The sequence below is a fragment of the Chaetura pelagica genome, unplaced genomic scaffold, assembly GCF_000747805.2.
Source record: "Chaetura pelagica isolate M959 unplaced genomic scaffold, ChaPel_1.0 scaffold147, whole genome shotgun sequence".
Taxonomy (NCBI): Eukaryota; Metazoa; Chordata; class Aves; order Apodiformes; family Apodidae; genus Chaetura; species Chaetura pelagica.
In genome coordinates, this window is record NW_009954194.1 from 3,815,494 (window position 1) to 3,837,406 (window position 21,913).

The 21,913-nt window shown below is 38.9% G+C and overlaps 1 protein-coding gene across 1 annotated transcript in view; it reads left to right on the forward strand.

The window, feature by feature from the left end:
- Window positions 1-21,913, forward strand: part of STK32B (serine/threonine kinase 32B) — a 140,816-nt gene that overhangs the window by 57,122 nt on the left and 61,781 nt on the right. Inside the window, exon 4 of the mRNA XM_010003139.1 lies at window positions 7,913-8,086. Coding sequence (XP_010001441.1) covers window positions 7,913-8,086 — 174 coding nt within the window. The remainder of the gene's footprint in view (window positions 1-7,912; window positions 8,087-21,913) is intronic.

Below are 21,913 nucleotides of genomic sequence, written 5' to 3' on the forward strand. Positions count from 1 at the left end.
AATGATGAGCAGCTGCTTTGCAGATCAGAGAGGGTCTGTGGCCTTATCTCTTCAACTTCCTAGAGGGAGAAAGAGACTTTTCCTCTATGAGTGGATGAATACTAAACTGTCTCTCATTAACAAGGCTTAGCTAGCTTGGAGCTAATACTGATTGGTGTTGGTTATATGAATATATATTATGTGAATAAGTCTATAACAAGTCTCTTACTACCATTGTTGAGGCAGACATTTTTGGCACCTTTCAACTTCATTTCAGGCTATTTTTTATGTAGTTCTTTTTCTTAGCTCTCCTCCTTGGTCACATCAGAGCTAAGTAAAATTTGAGGAGATATTTCAAATAAGTATAAACAACTTAATTATTTATAGAAGAGTTTTCCTCTTCTCATTACATTTCTACATAATCATGAACAATATTTTAGTACATTTATAAAGAAATATAAAGAAATATATATATATATAAAGAAATATACATCTATAAAGAAATATACAGAAATCCTTTGTTTTTAACTGCATTTGAAGAAATTATTCTTGTCCTTTTGAATTTGGAAATAGAATCATAGAATCAAAGAACAGGTTGGAAGGGACCTCTAAAGGTCACCCAGTCCAACCACCCTACAATAATCTGGGACATCTCACACTAGAACAGATTGCTCAGAGCCCCATAAAGCCTGACCTTGAATGTCTCCAGGGATCTTATAAAGAAATATAAAGAAATATATATATATATACAGAAATATACATCTATAAAGAAATATACAGAAATCCTTTGTTTTTAACTGCATTTGAAGAAATTATTCTTGTCCTTTTGAATTTGGAAATAGAATCATAGAATCAAAGAACAGGTTGGAAGGGACCTCTAAAGGTCACCCAGTCCAACCACCCTACAATAATCTGGGACATCTCACACTAGAACAGATTGCTCAGAGCCCCATAAAGCCTGACCTTGAATGTCTCCAGGGATCGGGCCTCCATCACCTCTCCAGGCAACCCATTCCAGTGATCCACCACCCTCAGATTAAAGAACATTTTCCTAATATCCAACCTAAATCTACCCTTTTCTAGCTGGAAACCTTTATCGCTTGTCCTATCATTACGCGCCCTTGCGCACAGGTCTTCCCCAGCCTTCTTATAGGCTCCTTGCAGGTCCTGGAAGGTCACTAGTATTCACCTAGGCCCACATGTTCAGTTTGTCCAGGTCCCTCTGGATGGCATCCCGTCCTTCTAGTGTATTGACTGTACCACCCAGCTTGGTGTCATTGGCAAACTTGTCGAGGGTGGTCTCAATGCCACTGTCAATATCATTAATAAAGATATTAAACAACACTGGTCCCAGTACAGACCCCTGAGGGACACCACTTGTCACCATTTTCCATCTGGACATTGAGACATTGACCACTACCCTTTGGATGCGATCACCTAGCCAATTCCTTATCTACTGAACAGTCCACCTATCAAAACCCTTATCTCTTCAACTTAAAGAGAAGGAAGTTGTGGGGGACCATACCAAAGGCCTTTCAGAAGTCCAAGTGTATTTCCATTTCATTACAACAATAGACAGCTATTAAATATTTCATAAACACAAATTGCAAAACCCAATAACCACTGCTTATCCATTTTCCAAAGGGACATAAGAAATTTATAGAAATGTAAGCAAAACAGACATTATAAAGGAACAATTCCAACATTCCTGCATAACAATTGCATACTTGTATTTACAAAGTTCACGAATGTTGGGTTTTTTTCTCTTGAGGCTTGTCTGTGGCAGGCAGAACACACAACTTGACATAACTTTAATTCACTTGAACATTCTGTTTTATAAAATTAAAATGTAATATGTAATTTAAAGGTATGTATTTGCTATTCTCAGTCCAGTGGGTATAATAGTTTTCAGTGTGCATTTTCAGCACAGGCACATTTCTAATGATCTGATGTATAAATGAATAAAGTTGCTATTTTTGGCACCCATCCTATACTATAATTTCACACTACATGTAGAATCACAGTATCCTAGAATGGTATTTTGCTGTACCTTCCAATAAGCATTCCCCAACCTTCGGGATCCAGAGCTTACTTGGCATAGTGCTGTATCACTGGCAGGCTACTGCTTTTGGGAATTTTGTTGTGAGATAAAGATACCAGGAGATCTGGAAACCCCTGGAAATGCTGGAGCTTCATGCTCAGAGAGCAAGGGTTCTGGCATTTGTCCTCCTGTGTGAAGCTTGAAGTCTCCTTTTGAACAACCTTTCCTGCAGAGAGGAAACTATCATTGACAAACAGGGTTAGTGGTAATTCAAACCCCATCTGACCACTCAAGAGTGCAGCTCCAGTGAAGCACTGTGAGCAGAGCTGACTCTTCCCAGAGAAGCCAGCAAAGTCACACACCATGGCATAAGGATGGCATAGCTCAGGTTCAGGAAGCCAGGCTAGCCTACCTAGACCAGATAACTGCTTTGCAGAGGTAATAAATTCTGCTCTCACAAAAGGAGTGATGCTGGAATGCCACAAGTAACCTGGGTAAGGTGGTTTCTTTGAGAAACAAATATGTTCTTTCAGACATCCCTATGAGGTTCCACTACGCAGTCCAGATGCAGCCATGGAATTTTTCTGAAGGATACCAGTCTGGCCAATGAATGAGTATCAAACCATTAATTCCCTGCCCTCTCTTGGACAAGCTGAATTCACTTATGCAAGTTTTTGTGTTGGGATCTGCCTGTGTGTGAAAGGTTCCTTGCAGCAACAGTTATCTAGAAGGGCTCACACTGAGAACCCACAAGGCACAGAGATACAAACAGTTCATCCCAAGCCCTTGGCAAGTCCTTGTTTTGACTGTGAGGTTAGGAACCGAGGCATTGTTAGAGTTCTCTGCTTTGTACTGTCTGGGACATCTACATCTGGAAAAATCTACGGTCACTAAGATCTTCCTGGCACTAAAAAATTACCTTCTCATTTGAATGCTATGAGGGGAAAACTGGTAAAAGACCCTTCTTTAAATTTGTAATTACAAGCTACCACAACTTAATCATTTATCATAATTTTGTGCAGAGCAGAGGTGATATCTGATTGTCTGAGCTGTGCATATCTTGTTTCAACTGATTATCTCAGATTTATGAAGTTTGGTTTCAGCTTAATTATTAATTTTTTGTAATGTGTTTTTACTCTTAAATTAAAGTCATATATAAAATGTCCATAATGATGTCCTTTTCCCCAGGTAATAAGTATGAAACAAGAATTATGGACACTGGGTGCCTGATCTGGCAGGAGTTCAATGAAAAATGACCCTAGCTAACTACGATGAAGGAATGCAGAGGAAAATTATCTTAATAATTCATGCGTAACTTCTTTTATAAAGAGACAGTTATACAAATAATAAATACAAATATGATATAAATAGAAAAGTAGATATTATTAAAACCAAATATACAGATAAAAATATGGAAACAGATATAATTTATTCAGAAAATGTTTTGTGTAAATTTGTTTCCATGGGATATTTTGTTCAATGGTAGTTTATCTTCCAATCTGAAGATAGTAAAAATCCAATTCACTGTTGCTAGGGGCATTATTATTTTATTTTAATTTGAAGAAAGCTGATTCTAATACATTAAAACTTTTCTTCAAGCAAGAGAAAACAGAGACTAACTTTGTAATTAGAACAGTATTTTTACCATGGGTTCATGACAGTACTTAAAAACCAAACCAAACAAACAAACAAAAAAGATATTTACTCTAAGCAATTTACTCTTTCATTTCAAGGAGGATTAAAATTTTGTCTTTAGAGTAACTTAGTAATGTATTATTAGTATTCAATATCAGTCATAATGCTATGATTCATCCAATAGGTAATTCTTAGTTATCTGGTTAACATAAAAATCCCAAACAACATCTGATTTTACTTCGAAAACCAAACAGCCCTTTTGTATGTATTTTGCCTTAAAAAAGTAAAATTGCAATGCTTACTCAAAAAAACTAATCTCCATTGGTCTGTCTTGCCACCAATCCCTCCCCAACCTGTAACAATATTTTCAAAGATTCTTTTTTCTTGTGTCTGGTATTTCCTGTACTGTCAATTTCAATTCTTAGACCAATAAATCAAAACTACTTATTTCTTGAAATATTGCAAAAGCAAGAAGCTAAAAGGAAATTCTTTCTTGTACAAGGAAAAAAGAATGATGGATTTGTGTAAGGGGGAGAGAAGAGGACATGGCTGCTTGTGTCCATTAAGAAAACTGGTCATGAGCTGGTACACCTAGTCCTGTGAGTCCATAAAACAGAGCAGGAGCAACAGTATTCCATACTCAGCTGCACTGCAGGAACAGCTCCTACTCTGCATGTTCTTTAAGGTCCCTTCCATTCCAAACCATTCTATGATTCAGTAGCTCAAAATTTTGTAGCTGCAGGAACTACTTAGTGGAGTGACCATCAGCTCCAGACACCATCTGCTATTTGCCAGGTCCAAGCTCTCATTTTGGTTGTGCACACATAACTTCACTGGGACAAAATTATGTGCCCTTCAGACTCTTGCAATGGTCTTGATTAGAGCACCTTTAGTTGCTCTGTTGCTCCGTTTTCTGATCCATGTAGTTGGAAAAATGCCATCATGCAGGTTTGACCCAACTGGTTCAACTGCTCAGGGAAACACATTATCCATGGCTACATGTGGGTAGCATAATGATTTGTGTCAGGTTGATATCATTTAGAGTAGGTGAAAAAGTCTACTGATACACTGAACGTATCCATCCACAGCATCTGTTCTTTCAAACTGAACCAATACAGCTGATACCTTCACTACAGCAGAATACACAGCCCTTCTGGCAGGATCAGTAGAGTCCCACAGGTATATATCAGCTCAAAGGAATGAAATATCTAACTCCAAGTGAAAGAAGAGAACATCGGAGAGGGTATACAGAGCTCCCCAAGAGCTATGTCTCAGTGTGCTTCATTCTAACTTCAATGTCTGAATAAAACTGGCCTGTGCCCCATTCACGAGCCACAACAGATTCAGGAAGGCTGCTGAGTGCAAACATTAGTCATGCCTCTGAATCTCTGCAAGTTTGTTTTGTTGCAGGTTTTTTTTTCTGTTTGGGTTTTAAACATTTTGTTGTAGATGTAGAGTCATCTCTGAAAGCTTTGTAACTCTGTAGGGACTGCATTTACCTTGATATGTTTAACTGAGAGGCAAAGTGTAGTAGCATGAAACCAATCATTCACAAACAGGTCTGGCAGGTTTCTAGGACAAAAGCTGTCCCTGGTCATCTCATCCTGGGTTCCCAGAGATCCCAAATGGAGCCCTAGAGTGTCCTGGAGTGGTGAATGGGGGGAGGCTGGTTGGGTGGTGGCTTTATATATCTCCATACTCTTTGTTGCTCTTCCCTGAATGTCTGCTACCTGGTGACTCCCGAGCTAGATGGATTTATAATCTGACTTGGTGTTGTTGCTCCTATGTTGTTGTAGAGTATAAGCAGAAATAAGGTGGAACCTTCTACACCTGAGTGCAGACATGCACTTCTATGCAAAGAGTGTCATTTCCTGACATAATAAAATGAGAGCACCAGCTTTTTTTGATCTCTCTCTTAAATCATACACAATTCACAATGCACCAAAAGCTGGCTTTTGCAAGGACCATCACTCCCCACTCACAGGCACAGGAAACCAGAGTGCATCAACAGAAACATATGCTTGGAGAGAAAAAACACTTCCATCAAGTGTTCTCATGCACCTGGATGTGGACAAGATTTCACATTTATTTCTGGGTTGTTCTGATGGCTCTTTTGTCTAGAGTAGACATTCATGGGTACACTGTAAAATATACTCATTAGTTTCCCAGAAATTGGAATAGTCATTGAATAAAAACAAGTTCATAGCAGCCACTCTTACCCCTCTGCCTCATGGTGGCTGAATCACTGAAGGAATGATTCAGGACATTTTCCTTCTCAAGACCAGAATTGCTTCAAAAAGCATATTTACTGACATGTAATCATATGATTCTAGACACCAGGAGAGATCTAGTCTCAGACTAGACACAATATTTCACTTATACTTTTAAGGAGAGTTTTCAATCTGTAACTTTTCATTTTGTTTTTTGGTTTTTTTAATATATGTATATAAAATGTAACCAGCTAAAATCTACATTATAACTCCAGCAGCAAATGAAAAAATAACATCTCTCATTACATCTGCTCAACGTTACAATTACTTCATTTAAAGTAACAGTGTCAAAAAAAAATAATAAATCTTCACTATAACTATGTATTTAATCTTTCCCATTTACAATTGCTCCAGGCTCAGTAATGCTCAACATTCAGAGTAATTTGAATATAATTGAAGCCTTCCCTTTTTTAGAATATGTGTTATGAAATTCTAAGTCTCTGGAGGTGAGCAGACACCATGTGCCACCTACTTTACTGTTTTGCTTCAGAGATCTGAGTTATTGAGGAGGAAGCTTAATGCAAATAAAATTACTTTCCCCTCTTGGCATTTGGCAGGCCTGCAGAAATGTAACAGAAGAGAACAGCATCTACAGACACTTCCTTCTCAGAACTGTGTTCAGAAAGAATAGAAAGCATTTAAATTAAAAATGAACCCTCTTGTGACAACCCCTAAGCAGTGCCTCATTTCAGAAAGTACAAGCCTGTGAATGAAAGTGAAACTATATGTAACTGTCAATTAAAAAAATAAAATATAGACTTTTTGGCCTTTGGGGGGAGGGTGGGCACATATCTTCTGGAAGCCTACTCTTTTTTATTTCCTTACCTTATATTTTACAGTTCAGGAGAAATTAATAACATCTATAGCAAACGTACATTACACACTTCATGGGAGAAAAAGTGATGCAGGAGACATTATCATTGTGGATCACCTTTCAGCAGTTCATACTCACAACTGGCACAAGCTAATGTGATGTCAGATCAAAATTAATTCTAAAACAATTTCTAAGAGAAGAGTGAATTTATATTAGAAATAAGGTATTCACCATTCCCCAGCTGGGAGATATGAAATACTGTATCTTAGAGAGTTGCACTCAGAAATGAAAACCAGAGAGTTTCTGTCAGTTTACTCAGATCAGAAATAAACAGAGCAAAGGAAGTATAGCCAAGGTAAGTAGAAGCACATGGAAATTCCTGCTTGCCCAGCACTATATATACTCTATACAATGGCTGGCTACGTCTTTGGATTTACAGGATTTAAATCAGATCAGAATTTGGTCCTTAGAGTATTCAACAGGCAGTTCTGGGATAGGGTCCAGAAGAGTTTAGTCAGCAACCATGAACACTCTGTCATTTTTGAAGATATAAGTTGCAGATAGAAAAATTATGTATTGTTAGGCAGTAAAATTACAGTTTTATTTCTTACTGGATTTGGAGCTACACTGCAAGCTGCAGAAAACACTCAGCTGATAGAACATTGTTTATATTTAGTGAATCTGGAAAATACCCCCTGGAGACCAGCTCTTGATTCTGCCAGGATAGTTTTCAGAGGCACTGAGCTACAGTTGTGTGTGAATACCAAGTGTGTTTCAAGGCCTTCCGTTTCATTGCCGCTATTTAGTAAGCCATTTTGTCAACGGAATGAGTGCATGGTTATTTAAAAACTTGATATATACCCTTGAAAGGTATTTTTAAATACTTTGAAAGGTATTTAAATGTTAAATTTTATCAACATGCTGGTGTTATTCTATGGTTAAAACAATAATGAGACTAGTACAACAGCAGTTTAAGCTCTGCTTGCTTTGAATTTCTAAAATCCAACCACAGTCAAAGTCTGGTTGCAGGCTTGGACCACAGCAGTGGGAAATCAGGGTATGCCTTTGGAATAAGTCATGGACTGGCCATGAACGAACCTACTTACAGAGAGTAAACCCAGGGTACAGCTTCGTAACCAGGCCTGAGATCTCAGTTGTCTCTCTTTCTTCCAGGTATTCTTTTCAAGATGAAGAAGACATGTTCATGGTGGTTGATCTCTTACTCGGAGGTGATCTGCGTTACCATTTGCAGCAGAATGTCCACTTCAATGAAGGAACTGTTAAACTGTACATCTGTGAGCTGGCACTTTCCCTGGATTACTTGCAGAGATACCACATCATTCACAGGTAAGGGAACTTCACTTAAGGGATGGGCTGTTTTCTTTTGGCAGAACAGAATTTTATCACATCTGATTAAAAGGTTCTGTTTAACTTGGAAATTTTTTGTTGTTATCCAAGGCTGAAATTTTACTCTAGAAAGATTTTTTTTTTAAATGTTTTATTTCTGCTCTCAGCTGTTCAGTAGCCACAAATCCTTCTCACACTACCCTTTTCTTGTTTTTATCTCATACTATGCTGTACATTTTTTTACTATGGTCTTTAAACATGAAAAACAGCTTGTAACAGCCTTCTGGATACCCCAGTGTTCCTGAACAAAAAAATGTTGCAAACCAGCACAACAATTCCTCACAACATCAGGGGAAAGGCACAAAACCGAAGACCGAGAATACAGAATTATTTGTTTACTTGCAGAATCTGTATGAAGATCAGGAGAAGGAAGAGAAACGGGGAAATAAGAGAAATAGTAGAAATAAACTGGAGCAGTGATAGTTGATGCATCTTTTTTGCACTTCTCAGATTACAGCAATCTGTTCTTTTTGCAGCCTTCCAGTAGGCAGTCATAGTATTCATGTCAAAAAAGGTGTCAAGCATCAGGGTCTGTTTGTTTTCCTTAAACAATCTGGCATTTAACTGAAGCAGCAGGGTAAATTCTCTTTTTATGTCAACAAAGTAACTGTGAAATTATGAAATTATGGGCTTCAGCCTATATTTTACTCTTTTTGGGATAAATTCAGGATATTCCTCCCTAATTTACAGTGGTCTGAATACAAAGATAATTCGTTTTGTGTGTTACGAAAGCTGGATGTGAGTTTCAGAGACCAAACTAAATTAAGTTGTGGCATAGATCTTCCAGTGTCCAATATAAATAAACTCCTCCAAATATATTAATTGAGAATTTTCATCCCATCCACCTACCAGAGCTGTCTCATGATTTTGCAATAAATAACCAATAAGAAGTATGATCTGATTTTCTGAAGAGGGAGGGTCTATACGAGAACTCGCTGATCTGAGGTGCAGTGATAGATGGGCTTTCTAGATTACTGAAACTCAGCAAGATAAAATTCAAGTGAACATGGCAAGAGTTGTTTTCCTTGGGATTAAAACTCCCACAAATGTTGCAAGCAATTTCTGAAAGGTTGTATCTTTAGCATGTTTTTATTATTTTAAGTGCATTTACATGTATTTTGCATAAGCTTTCCTTTCTCAGTGACTATTTAAAAAGTGGAGCTCAGAATTACAGCTAACCTTTGTTTCTATGCCTTCAGGAATGTTCTTGGAGAACAACAAATTGATGAGTGTTTTTCTCACCCTCATTTTAATGATGCGATATTTTATGCAAGTAGGCTGTCAAAACATTTCTGAGAAAATCCAGTTGGTAATCAAAACTTGTATTTTGCTACAAGCCTGCGACGTAAAATTGTTTTACAGAAAAGCCTGTGAAAGGTGGCAGTTGTCTTGAGAGAACGAGGGACTGGACTGAAGTCATTGTAGTTGTGTATATTCTATAGCCATGGTCCAACTGTGAAACAGGGCAAGGCACTTGGTCTTTTCTGTGTTACTTTATCCTGACTAGTAAGCACCAGATTTTACTTCATTTATTTTTAGCACTGGTTGTAGTATGGCATAACAGAACTTAATTAAACACAAGTAGATTTGTACTGAAGCAGGGGAAGGTGTGGGAATCTGGAGCTTGTTGTTTGCTCCCTTTATGGGCAAGTTCTGAGGTTTGGTTTTGGTTTTTGTTTTTGTTCTACGTAAAAAAGTATTCAGGCCACCAGACATGTCAAATTACCTGTTTGTTAGCACATGGCAGGTCTCTCTGGCTGGTTAGCTGGAATTATCATTTGGGGTATAAAGAATCTGGTTAATGACAGTGCTGTGCTGTAGAGGAGGTGTTTATTTTGAAGCTGGCAGACCTAAAATCTGAGCGCGGCTCTCCCTCTTCACTGCTTACTGCCCAAATCACACAACTGTGGCACGAGGAGTCTTTCATTTCTCATGTCCCCAACAGTAGGCAGAAAATCCTAAATGATCCACATGCCAGTGAAGATATTATTTAGTCAGGAGAGTCCCAGAACATTCTGCCTTCTGCCTCGTCACCACCTGGAACAGCACTCAGTGGGATGGGCCTTTGGCTGCCAGAAATTTCTGTAGCGTGGCTGGTATTAAGATGCTGATTAAAATTGGCTTGGGAGCTGAGTCAGCAGTGATGCAGTGGCCAGTCCAAACATGACACCTTCATGAAAAATTAAACCAATGAGCTGGTTGGTGTCTATACCTCGTGGTAGCAGACCTCAGCAATATTATTGTGACCAAGTCTTTCCAGTCAGCATTCACGTGCTAACCTAAAAAACGGTGTTAGATCTTCCACTTTTAAATGTGTGCTTTGGCAGAAAAAGGAGGGTGGGGGCAAGGTCACTGAATCTCAGATTCCCCCACTAAATTTTGTCTGTTCTACAAAGAAAGAACAGTTAAATGATTCATCAGACTGGGTAAGTGGATTTTCAAATTGCCATATTATAAAGAGCTGAATACATCATGTGTGAGTCAGGAACTTAACTCCTCCTCACTGTTTACAGATGTGTATGAAATGTGTTCAGGTTTCCATTACTATTGCATCTGGCAACTAAACATACATCTTTTTTCAAGATTATCCAGCAGCCCCAGGAGTTGGCTAAAAAAGGGATTGTAACGAAGAGGACAGGAATTATCAGGCATGTACGAACGGATGTAGAAGTGTCCAGATCAGTGCTATGTCAGCTCCCCTTGGAGATACCTTGCAGTGCCTCGGTATTTGCTGATGTACCTTGAATGGGGCAATCACATCAGCAGCAGAAGCATTGCTTCTGCAAGGACAACTTTAACCATAGAACACCTACTGTTCTAGTGCGTTTATGAAAATTATCATGTTTATTAATCACATCCATATATGTAAATCCATATTTGTCATGCATGATCCTGCAATAGGGGGTTTATTTATTGTGGCACAATAATAAATGCTGCACTGCATGTCTCATTTGCAGTTCTTGTAAACACTTGGATTTATATAAATATTCATCTGGAATTATAAACACTTAAAAAAGAAAAGCTGTAAGTTTCAAACTATGATATGAAGAGTATTCTCAGCAAATTTTTCACTTAATTTTAAGTGAAATTTTAAGCTGACTTAATATTGAGATATCTCTAAATTGTTGGTCACAGGTAATGGTTACATCACAAAACCCTATTTCCCCACAGCTCTGCTGTAATAATATTTAATCTACATTTCTTAGAAATGTTAAAATACTTATTTAATTGTTGGGTAAACAGTGCTTATTTGTAGACCTTTGCATCCAGTTTACACAGACAGGTTTCTGACAATTCACATATTCTCGTTAATTCTCAAACTTTGGATTAAACTCAACATTCTGCATTAGCAGATATCAAGTCTCAGGACAGTATGACTAAACACATTCTTCCCAGGACTGCTAGTATAATACCAGTGAATAATGTGTTGGACAAAAGTTTTCTCATCAAAGACTGAGTAAACTTATTTCAGCCATGAGTAACTCAATCTCCTCCTTTCACAAATATTGCTGTTCATATATTTCAATAAAACCACCTGCTTCTTCATCAAAATAAGCTACCCATTTTCATTCAGCTGGTTCTTGCAGCAGGATCACATGGAATCACAGAAATGTTCTGGTTGGAAAAGGCCTCTAAGATCACCAAGTTTAACCATCCACCCAGGAGGAAAAAAAAGCCACACAAACCTACCAAACAAACAGCAACACAACACCACCCACCATGCCCACAGGAGCATGTCCTGAAGTGCCACATTGACACACAATTTTCTAATGCCTCCAAGGATGGTGACTCTACCACCTCCCTGGGCAGCCTGTGTCTGACTGCTCCTTGAGTAAAGAATTTTTTCCTAATATCTAGTCCAATAAAGAGCTTCAGTGTTGTCTCTCCCAGGACACTCTTACAGCTAGAGCCTTGGCTCAGAGCCATGCTGGCTCTGTTGTGCTGCAGCTGCTGCCCAAGTAACACACTTGTGCTGATAAAATCACATTTTCTCTTTCTAAGGGGGTGTTAAGTGCTTTGCCCTTGCAACTTTTCATCGCCATTTGGCTCCATCAGTTTTCATCTGCTCAGAAAGGGGCTGGATGTGGTAGATGTCTGGAAAGGAAACTGCAGTAACCTCCTGGCACAATTTTAGAATACTGGACTATCTGTTTGATCCGCACGGCCAGAGTTTGTTCGTTTGTTTGTTTAATTTCAGTGGATTTTTTAAATGTAAAACTTCTTTTGTGTGTGTGTGTGTGTGTGTATATATATATATATAAGCCTACATATACATTTTTGATTGAAGTACAGTATGACTGGAACTGGTCCAGCTTGGCAGGCCTGTCCTGTGTGGATACTGTGATCACCACCCTGTTTTCCATTCCAGCAACTTCTGTGTCCAAGGGAGAGTAGCACCAGCAGTTATTCCAGCTCTGAACAGCTGGGCAAAAGTTAATGGAAAATGGTGGCAAATCAAGCATTAAATTTTCCTCTGCCTGCTGATCCACTGCAGAGCAAGGATGTCTTGCTGCTACCAGCTAGATAAGATGTTCTCTTCATTCAGCACTGCTAGGCTGGGCTGTGGTGCAGGAGGTTCTTCTTTGTTAAGTACCATTGAGCCTTTGAAGGTGTCCAGCAGTTTGGTGAAATAAGATGTCTAAATGACTAGACTCTTCTTTAAAATGGGCCTCCAAGACTCACTTATGACAACATGCACCAAAAGAGCAAACATAAAATATTCCCTTCGTAACATTGTCCACTTAGTGTGTAAGCAGTAATTGGGTTTGGAAATTATTTGAAAATGGAGAATTTGCCCTTTGTTATTTCTCACAGATGTCATAGGCATAGTAGTCCCAAACTGAGATTTACCAAGGCATATTAAAAGGACACAGTTCCTTACGGATTTCAGCTAGTACTAGTAGTCTTTTTCTTCCTGGTAAGCATGAGCAGATGAAGAAAAAAATACAGCACAGTCTGAACTAGATTAAATGGGAGAAAAATAACCAAAATGTGGCTACTATTCATAAGCATTACCAAAGATAATGAGAGGTCAAGTGGCCTTACCATAGAATTTTCTTAATTTGTCTTCCCATGTCTCTTCCATGTCTTTGTATTATGTTCTTTAAACAAGTGCAAGCCCAATTTGTTTCAGAGGACAGTTTCCAGGAACTGAGCAACAAGTTATGTAAGAGAAGCCAATTAGAAAACAAATTTAAACCAGCTAAAAAAGACACACCATGCAAACCACGAAGCACAGAAACCTGCTGAATGCTTATGAAGCAGCACTGTTCAAAAAGAAAGCAATTCACAAAATCTAGGCACAAAAGATACTTAAATTTTGATTGTGTCCTTAGAAAAAGAATTAGGTATTACAAGAGACGAATATGCAGAGAACAAGCCTTTCAACTTTAGAACACAGTTTGCTACCTACAAGAACAAATTAATTTTACTTCTGTTTGGCAACAGTAAAAGAAAAAGCAATTTGATGTACCAGATGACATACTGCAAATAAATGAACTTGGTTTGGAAATACACTGAGATTTCAATACCCAGCGACTAGATTACTAATGAAGTAAAACTGTCTATGTTGGGGATGAGACACAGGGAATGCTCTGAGATGCATGATGCTCCATTGAGTGCTCCAGTCCTGTCACTGGCATGGATATAATAATTTATTGTAGGCTCTCCCTTATTCACTCAGGTGAAATTTCAGAAGACATACACTACATACTCATTCTTTTTTAAGTCAGTAGATGACGTTGACCCTTGTCCCTTTCTTTCATTCTCCTTCTTGTTCTTGCGAAGTTGTAAGAGTGTGCTTGCATGAAGTATTTTGTTTAGCTGAGGAAAAGTCATCTCACAAGCCCTACATCACTTAAAATTTAGGTGTCTGGTCAACATTAGGAGAGGGAAGATCTAAACTGTCATTTGAATTTTGCTAACTATCTTGGATTAGGTGGCAAATTTCCAGTGGCTGAAGATAACTTCAATCGATCCCATCCAAAGTGTCTGTTTGTACTGCACACAGCTCTAGAGAGCAAGTGTCTTTATTGAAAACCATAAGTTTTGTGATTGAAGTTGTTTTTTGTATTGCTTGTTTCTCTGTTTAATAACAGGCACCCAGACAAACACAGGTATGATATAGACAGAGAGGAGTGTACAACTTGCATCTGGAAGACAAAGTATTAATTCTTGGTAATTCTTCTATAATGTAACTAGAATTTCAAAGAACTTTATCTGAATTCTAATTTTTACACACTGATTTAATGTTTTTTTTCTGAATCCTTTCTCACCTCGCTGTCTTTTAGCTGCAACCAACAAAATAAAAGTGAAAAACCTTTTCTTTTTTTCATCTAAAACTCTAAAACCACAATGCCATCACCACAGCATTCTGGACTTCTACATGTCTGACTTGCTCCTATTAGTTGTGGCTTCATACTCCCCACTACTGGAAAACACAGCTCTCTTGGAGCAAGATAAATCATTTCCATAGAGACCACAGGGGGAACCAGCGCTTCATGCTGTTCACAGCTAAGCACACAGGAAAAGGGGTGTTGAGAACCTGAGACCAATCAAACTCAGACTGCCATGTCAGGAGGTACAAATCTTTTTGAAAATGGGCAACAAAAAGCTACTAGGGAATTACTTTGCCATAAGGTTTGCTGCTAGAGTGTGTGACAGTCAGAATCCTGGAGGTGTTAGCAGGTCCACTGATCCTGGGCTCAGCACACTGTGGAGTGTGCCAAAGGGAACGTATAAAATCCATGTAGGCAATACACACCAAGTTTTCAGTTCCATGCTCTGCATTTCCCACTTTCTAGTCACTGTGGCAGGGAATTTGGCTTTTTCATCCATATCTGTCTTCCAGAGAGCTTTCTTAGAGTCTATCCTTGCATTTGTTCTGGGGTTATAATGACTTGCTTCCATGAATTGTTTCTAGTTTCTGCAGAGTGCACCTCCATCTAAATAAGCTGCTGTCACCTGTGTTGCTGTTTAACCCTTCTTCTGGTTTGCTTTAACAAACCTTTGCAGTAACCAAGTTTTAGGAAGAGAAGTCTTACACAAGTTGTCTTCTGGGCACATTATATGTACTAAAATTCTACTTGTCCCTCATGTCTACAATTATCCTATTGATCAATAATGAAATTAAATTGTTTGTGTCCTTCCTTCCTTCCTTAATTCCTTAGTATTAAAATTTTGATCAGGCTTCATTTTCATAGATTCAGACACTGAAGCAGAAGATGCTGACAGAATTGAAGCAGAGCTGTATATTCAAGATGTTCAAGATCTTACATCTCCATCCACAAAGCTGATCTGGTTTATGTTGGTTTTCTCCTTTAGAATAATGCTAGTTCCTTTGTGGCCAATGCAGTGTGAGTGTTATCAGAGCCATCATCTTTTACAGAAATCCATTACAAATTTATTGGTGTTGCTTTAAAGCTTCAAGAGATTTGAGGATAGGCATCTGCTCCCAACTTACTTATACTAGCAAAGACCACCAAAACAATAGCATAGAACTCCAGTCATGACAGCTTTTTTGATCTGGCCATCCAGATGTTTTTACCTCAGCAAAACATTTGCCTTTCCAAGCCATGAGCAGCCAGTTTCTCCAGGAGAATGCTGTAGGAAATGTTGTCAAAGGCTTTACTAAAATCTAGGTGAACAACAACCACAGCCTTTCCCTCATCCACTAAATAGCTCTCCTTGTCATAGCAGGAGATCATGTTCATCAAGCAGAACCTGACTTTCATGAACCCATGTTGACTGGACCTGATAATCTGGTTGTCCTGCATGTGCTGCATAATGGCACTTAAGATGATCTGCTCCATAATCTTCCCTAGCACCAAGGTTAGACTGACAAGCCTGTAGTTCCCTGGATCATCTTTCTGGACCTTCTTGTAGATAGGCATCACATTTGCTAGCCTTCAGTCAACAGGGACTCCCTGGTTACCCAGGACTGTTGAGAAATAATGGAAAATGACTCAGTGAGCACTTCTGCAGCTCCCTCAGTACCCCTGGGTGGATCTGAATTGGCACTGTAGATCTGTGTGTATTGAAACCACAGTATTAATTGCCTCATTTGGTACTGCCTGTTTTACCCTGGTGTGGTGAGCGTCCGCCCCCACCTGCCATCCCAGGGTGGTGCTGCTGTGCCAGCCTCCTCATGCCAGCTAGGAGGGGAGCAGAGGTTGAACTCCCCTCATCAGCAAGGTCAAACTGGCAATGAAGTGAAGTCTTAATTAACAAGTGAGAGAACAAGAGCCACCCCCATCTGATGCAATATTTATCTTTTTTTACCAAAGTTATGGTGTTAATGTTACATTAAAAGTATTCTGATATGTTTGCATCTTGGAAATTTCACAATGTCATGACTGTGCACAGATATATTCTCTCCACTGAAGCAGCAGATATGCATGCAGTATATTTGAGCTATTTTATGTTTGTAGTCAGTGAAGAAATTTAAAATCTTTGATTAAAGTTTGTAGATGGAGAGAGGGAATATGGAAAAAGACTAAACTTCAGGCTGAGCAAAGTATAAACCAATAGCAGCATATGGACAATTCCTTCTTTCTCCTGTTTCTGTTTTAATGGTTGCAAGATTTTTTCAGCTCGGATGAGCAATACATACATAAGTTATTCTGTAATTTCCTTGGAGATTTCCTTACAATATAAGTTTTATTTTAATGCATGACAAAATAACAAAGACTTAAGGAAAAAATATGCATTTACATAATTTCCTTATTACTGCAGTAGTATTTTGTATCTCAGGTATTGAACAGGTTGTTCATCATGTGTTGGAAGGCATTTCATTAAAGTATATTACAATTTAAGCTTCCTTCATGCCACAGAAATGCATTCAACAGCTTTCAGTACAACTCTGATATTTCAGGTGAGTTGTGGTCTACTATGTATAGGTTTTTGACTTAACAGATATACAGAGCGATGTGCAAGAGTGGGAGTTGTAACATTGTTTGTCTGATAGAGTTTCACCTTTCAAAATAAATAATCTGGTGGGCAAGGATCCTAATTAAGATAAAGATTGCTGGGGGTTTTGTTCTGCTGAAGTTGCTTTCTTGTTTTTTTTTCTCTTGCATTTGTACTCTGTATCCTTTTTTGAGGGCCCCTCAAGGCATTCCCTCATGGTTATACTAAACATTCCTATATCCTCTGTGAACTCTCCTGGATGGGTTTTACAGAGGAGAAAGAAGTGCAGCTCAAAGCTTTGGTGCTGTATGACAGTCCTACTGATGAGCTTCTGCTCCCTCCCAACACATATGCTCATCCCTGGGGGAATTTTCTGCTGACCCAGCGGGGAAAATTGCAAGTTCCTGCAGCAGAGAAGGAAAGGCAAGCCTGGCTTCAGCAGCTGAGTTGCTCTTGCACCTGCAGAACTGGCCTGAAAATACGGTGCCAAAGAGGGACCTTGCAAGGTGGGAACAGCACTTGGTAGGAGCTTCACTTTTGATGAACCAACATTTATTAAATTATATTCTGGTGAGTCTGGTCATTCCTTATGGTGATCATCAAGAACATCTTTACAGTCAGACTCACAGGAATGAGAAATAAGCTCTTTCCAGTGGCTACTAGTTTCTTATTCAGTGATTTATCTGTTCATCTTGTTACATACGTGACATTTGGTGCTGTTCTAAATGTGGAGGAGCTGCTTTCTCATCTAATGATGAACACTGTACAAGCCTGGTGATTATTTTTCTTTCCTTTCACGGTGGCTACTCTGTGTCTAACCACATTATAGTCTCATGACTTATTTCAGTGTTACTCTTATTGCACATTTCACACTTTTTGTAAGGTATTAATTATGAACATAGGTACTTTAGAAGATAAATGTGAACTTCTTACGATAAAATTGTGGGCCCTCTTTCTATACAGATACTGTCTTTACTCTGCTGTGAGGTTTAGGTGAGATTGTAAGAATTTTGAGATTCAAACTGTATTTTTCCCTGGCCCTCAAACTTGGTTAGTTTTTAGTAAAAAACAACACTGCTTAAAGTACCATTTTTCTCTGTACTTTTTACCATTCAGCATCAAATTATGTATGATGGAACTGGAATGATAAAAGATTTCATGGATGATAAAAAGCACTGTGAGAAAAGTAATGTCACAGAAGGCATTAAATATTTAACAGAAAAACAAACTGGTCAGACAGTCTTAGCTGAGATCTGAATGTCTGGCCCATGAGTTCACTGCCTGGACCTTCAGTGAATGCAGCTGATTTTTCAGGCTACACTTTGGAGAGCCAGTAGAAATTAAAAAAGAAACTCCTGGTAAGAGAGAAAGACTAGAGGGTATCAAGATGAAAAAGGATATTGTCTCTCTGCATAAAGTGTGGAGATCTTTAGAAAGGCACTAGAAGGAGACTGTCATGAAAGATAAAACAGTCCAGAAAGGCTGGATATACTTCAAGAAAGTCCTAAAGGCCCAAGAGGAGGCTGTCCCCAGGTGCTGAAAGATGAGCCATTATGGAAGAAGACTGGCCTTGCTGAATAGAAAGTTTTGGCTGGAGCTCAGGAAGAAAGGGAGAGTTTATGGCCTCTGGAAGAGAGGAAAGACCTCTCATGAGGAATATAGAGATGTAGTAAGACAATGCAGGGAAAAATTTAGTCTGAAAAGACAGAGACCTCATAGCCTTCTACTGGTACCTGAAAGGATGTAGTAAAGAGGTAGGCGCTGGTGTCTTCTCTCAAGCAACGGGTGGTAGGAAAAGAAGGAATGGCCTCAAACTGTGCCAGGGGAGGTTTAGACTAGACATTAGAAGTAACTTTTTCATGGAAGGGGTTGTCAAACATTGGTACATGCTGCCCAGGGAGGTGGCTGAGTCACCATGTTTGGTTGTGTTTAGAAGTCATCTAGATGTGGTGGTTGGGGATATTGCTTAGAGCTGGACTTGGTGAAGTAGGGTTCATAGTAGGACTTCATGATCTTAAAGGTCTTTTCCAACCTAAGTGATTCTGTGATTCTATGACTTTATGACTGAAGAAGAGACCAGGAAATGCAGAGTGTAGTGTGGGCTTCAGGAAGGGAAAACTGCTGTGGAGAGGGACAGTTCCTACAAGTCAAATTCAGGATTGACAAGAAAGAGTGGAGATTGTGGGACAGAGGCACCACGAAGTTAGGGGGTGCAGTAACAAGGGAAATAGGCGATTTATCTTGTATGCATTCCAGATCAGGGGGGTAAAGCTTACTGAAGGCTGAGTAGTTTTGAATAAGTCTCTCTCAGTCACTGTCAGGGTCAAAGAGCTTTATTCATCAGCTGTGAAAAACCTTGGTCAGAGTTCTTCAGATAGAAATGAATACACTGGCATCAAAATTAATCTCTTTCTGTGTATCCCTAGAAAAAGTGCTGATGTGGGTAAATGCAGGCTTAGATTGGTTATGTTGCTGTAAAAATTAAGATCTAGTCCTCTTCAAAAATATCAGATTGGTAGGTCTACTCAGTGAGTGGCAGATGTCTGTTTTGAATGCAAGTCGATAAACAATAACTGACTTATTGTCAATAACCAGTAACAATTGCTAATATAGACACTTGGCAACATTTGCTGGATGGAAAACCTATTGTCAGAATGCTGTATTTCTCAGCTTTTATGATAATTAAATATAATAGTTATTGAGAGATCTACCTTAAAAATCTACAGAGACTGACAGCTTGCCTCTTAATTTGAGCTGGTGAGGAATTTTCCCCTACAGTGCTCCTTCAACTCTCTGCTGCAAACCTACTCCCACAGAAACACTCCACAGATGGACCCCAGTGCAGACACATGCACTTACATATATAGACAGGACTGAGCACTAAATAAAGTACAAGCTTGATTTCCTGAGTCCCAAAGTACCTTTGCTTCCAAAACTAAGAATTGTGACCATGTAGTTAAGTACCTCCATTTCCAACCAACAGTCTTTTACCTTATCATTACTGTTTAATATTTGTTTTTGGAAGATACACTGTTAAAAAGGAATAGCATATGAGATATAAAGCTGAGAAACTGAATTATAAATACTTGTCTAGATTCATCATCCAACCAGTATAATTCTTTAGTTAATGGAAAGAATTATGGTGCTCAGTCAGTGCCTATTTTTCCCTCCTAAGAAACACGTGGTCACCAGTTTCCTTCCATGAGACAAGATTTTATCTCCCCGAGATGAAATGTGGCTCCAGTTGTACTAAAGCAGCTGTGTGTGGCAATGCCAGGCTCCCTGGATGCCACAGACAGCAGGGCTTGTGATGGCCAGCTGCCTGAAGGGAAGCAAGGAACCCCTAGGCTCCATCCTCAAACATCCTCTCTTAACCTCACCCAGGTAGAAGGCCATACAGACCCTCAGAGGCTTTCATGTTGCAAATGAGGAGAGTGTTTTATATGATGGCAGCAACTAAAAAATTCTTAAGCATGCAAGGTATTTTAACTGCAGCACAATTTCTTATGGGAGAAGGATTGTGTTCTTCGTGGTGTGAGATGACGTCAAACAAGACAATGAGCACCAGAAGCGTGACTCCTGCAAGAGGCTTAAACACCTACCTGCACTTCCACGATAACACATTCCAATAATTTGACTCAAGAATATCCCTGGTTGCTTTCATAATTCCATTCAGCAAGGTATTTCTTAGGTTTTAAAAACTTACTCCAAGTTCACCAAGATCTAAATGCAGGAGTAGGCTCTCCAAGCAAATGGATAACTAGCCAACACATCCAACAGAATCTAAAAACCTATTCTGCTCATTCAAAACCAGACACTCATCTGAATGGCTCTTCATATTCCAATGACCACGTTGTTTATACATCTATTGACTATATATGGGAATAGAGACCTACTGCACAATAGAACCTAATCCAGGTATCTTAATCTGAGAACTGAATCCCATATCTGTTTTCAGTTGAGTAAGTAGCAAGAATAATCCTTATAATAATTTCAGTGCAAGTGGATACTGTAAGGGATTCCAGTTTGAACAAACCTTCACCAGTACTATATCCCTGCCTAGTAATCTTAACCAGGATGTTGCTATTATAGCCTGTGAAGAAATATTGCCAGTCTTTCTTTTCTTACCCAGATTCATCAAGAGGAGTTGGAATACCTCGATGTTTGATTCCAAGCAATACATTGTTGACATCTCTTAGAACAGGGAGACTTCTAAACAGAGTGATGCAATGAATATGGGTCTTAGTTTGGGTCAAATCTAGTCTGTCAAGTCTTTTCTATCTTAAACAGCAGTTTACAGGAATACACATTTATTGCTCTGTGAGTTTCTTTGTAAATGTTCCTTCTTAAAAGCATCTGAAAAAAACACTTAGAAGTAATTTACTATATTCCTTTCCAGGATGGGTGAGACTGGAGGTAGAAATGTGTCATAGAGTTCTGTTCAAAATACTAAAGCTTGGTTGGAGGGAGCAAATGCAGCATAAGATCAGATCTTTACCCCTCTGTTTCATAGAACTAATTACTCTGTTGGTGGACTTCACAAGAAGTCCAGTCAGCTGCTACTGACATTTCAGGTAGTAACAGGCCAGGTTTTTTAATGATTTAACAAATACAATTCTGTTTTCACATACAGACTCTGCACCTCTTATCCTGGTCTACTGAAGCTCACTTTTACATTTCTGAAATCTGTAAAACCAACCAGTAGGGGAAGCATTTGCAGAACATCAAAACTCACTTGACTCAGCCTCCTCTCTGTGATATGTCCCGGTTGTGTGTATTATGGGGTCTGAGATGGTTAGTTTGAGGAATAAAAGCCCAAATACTTATACACATGGTTCTCATGTCATGGGCACAAGCTGG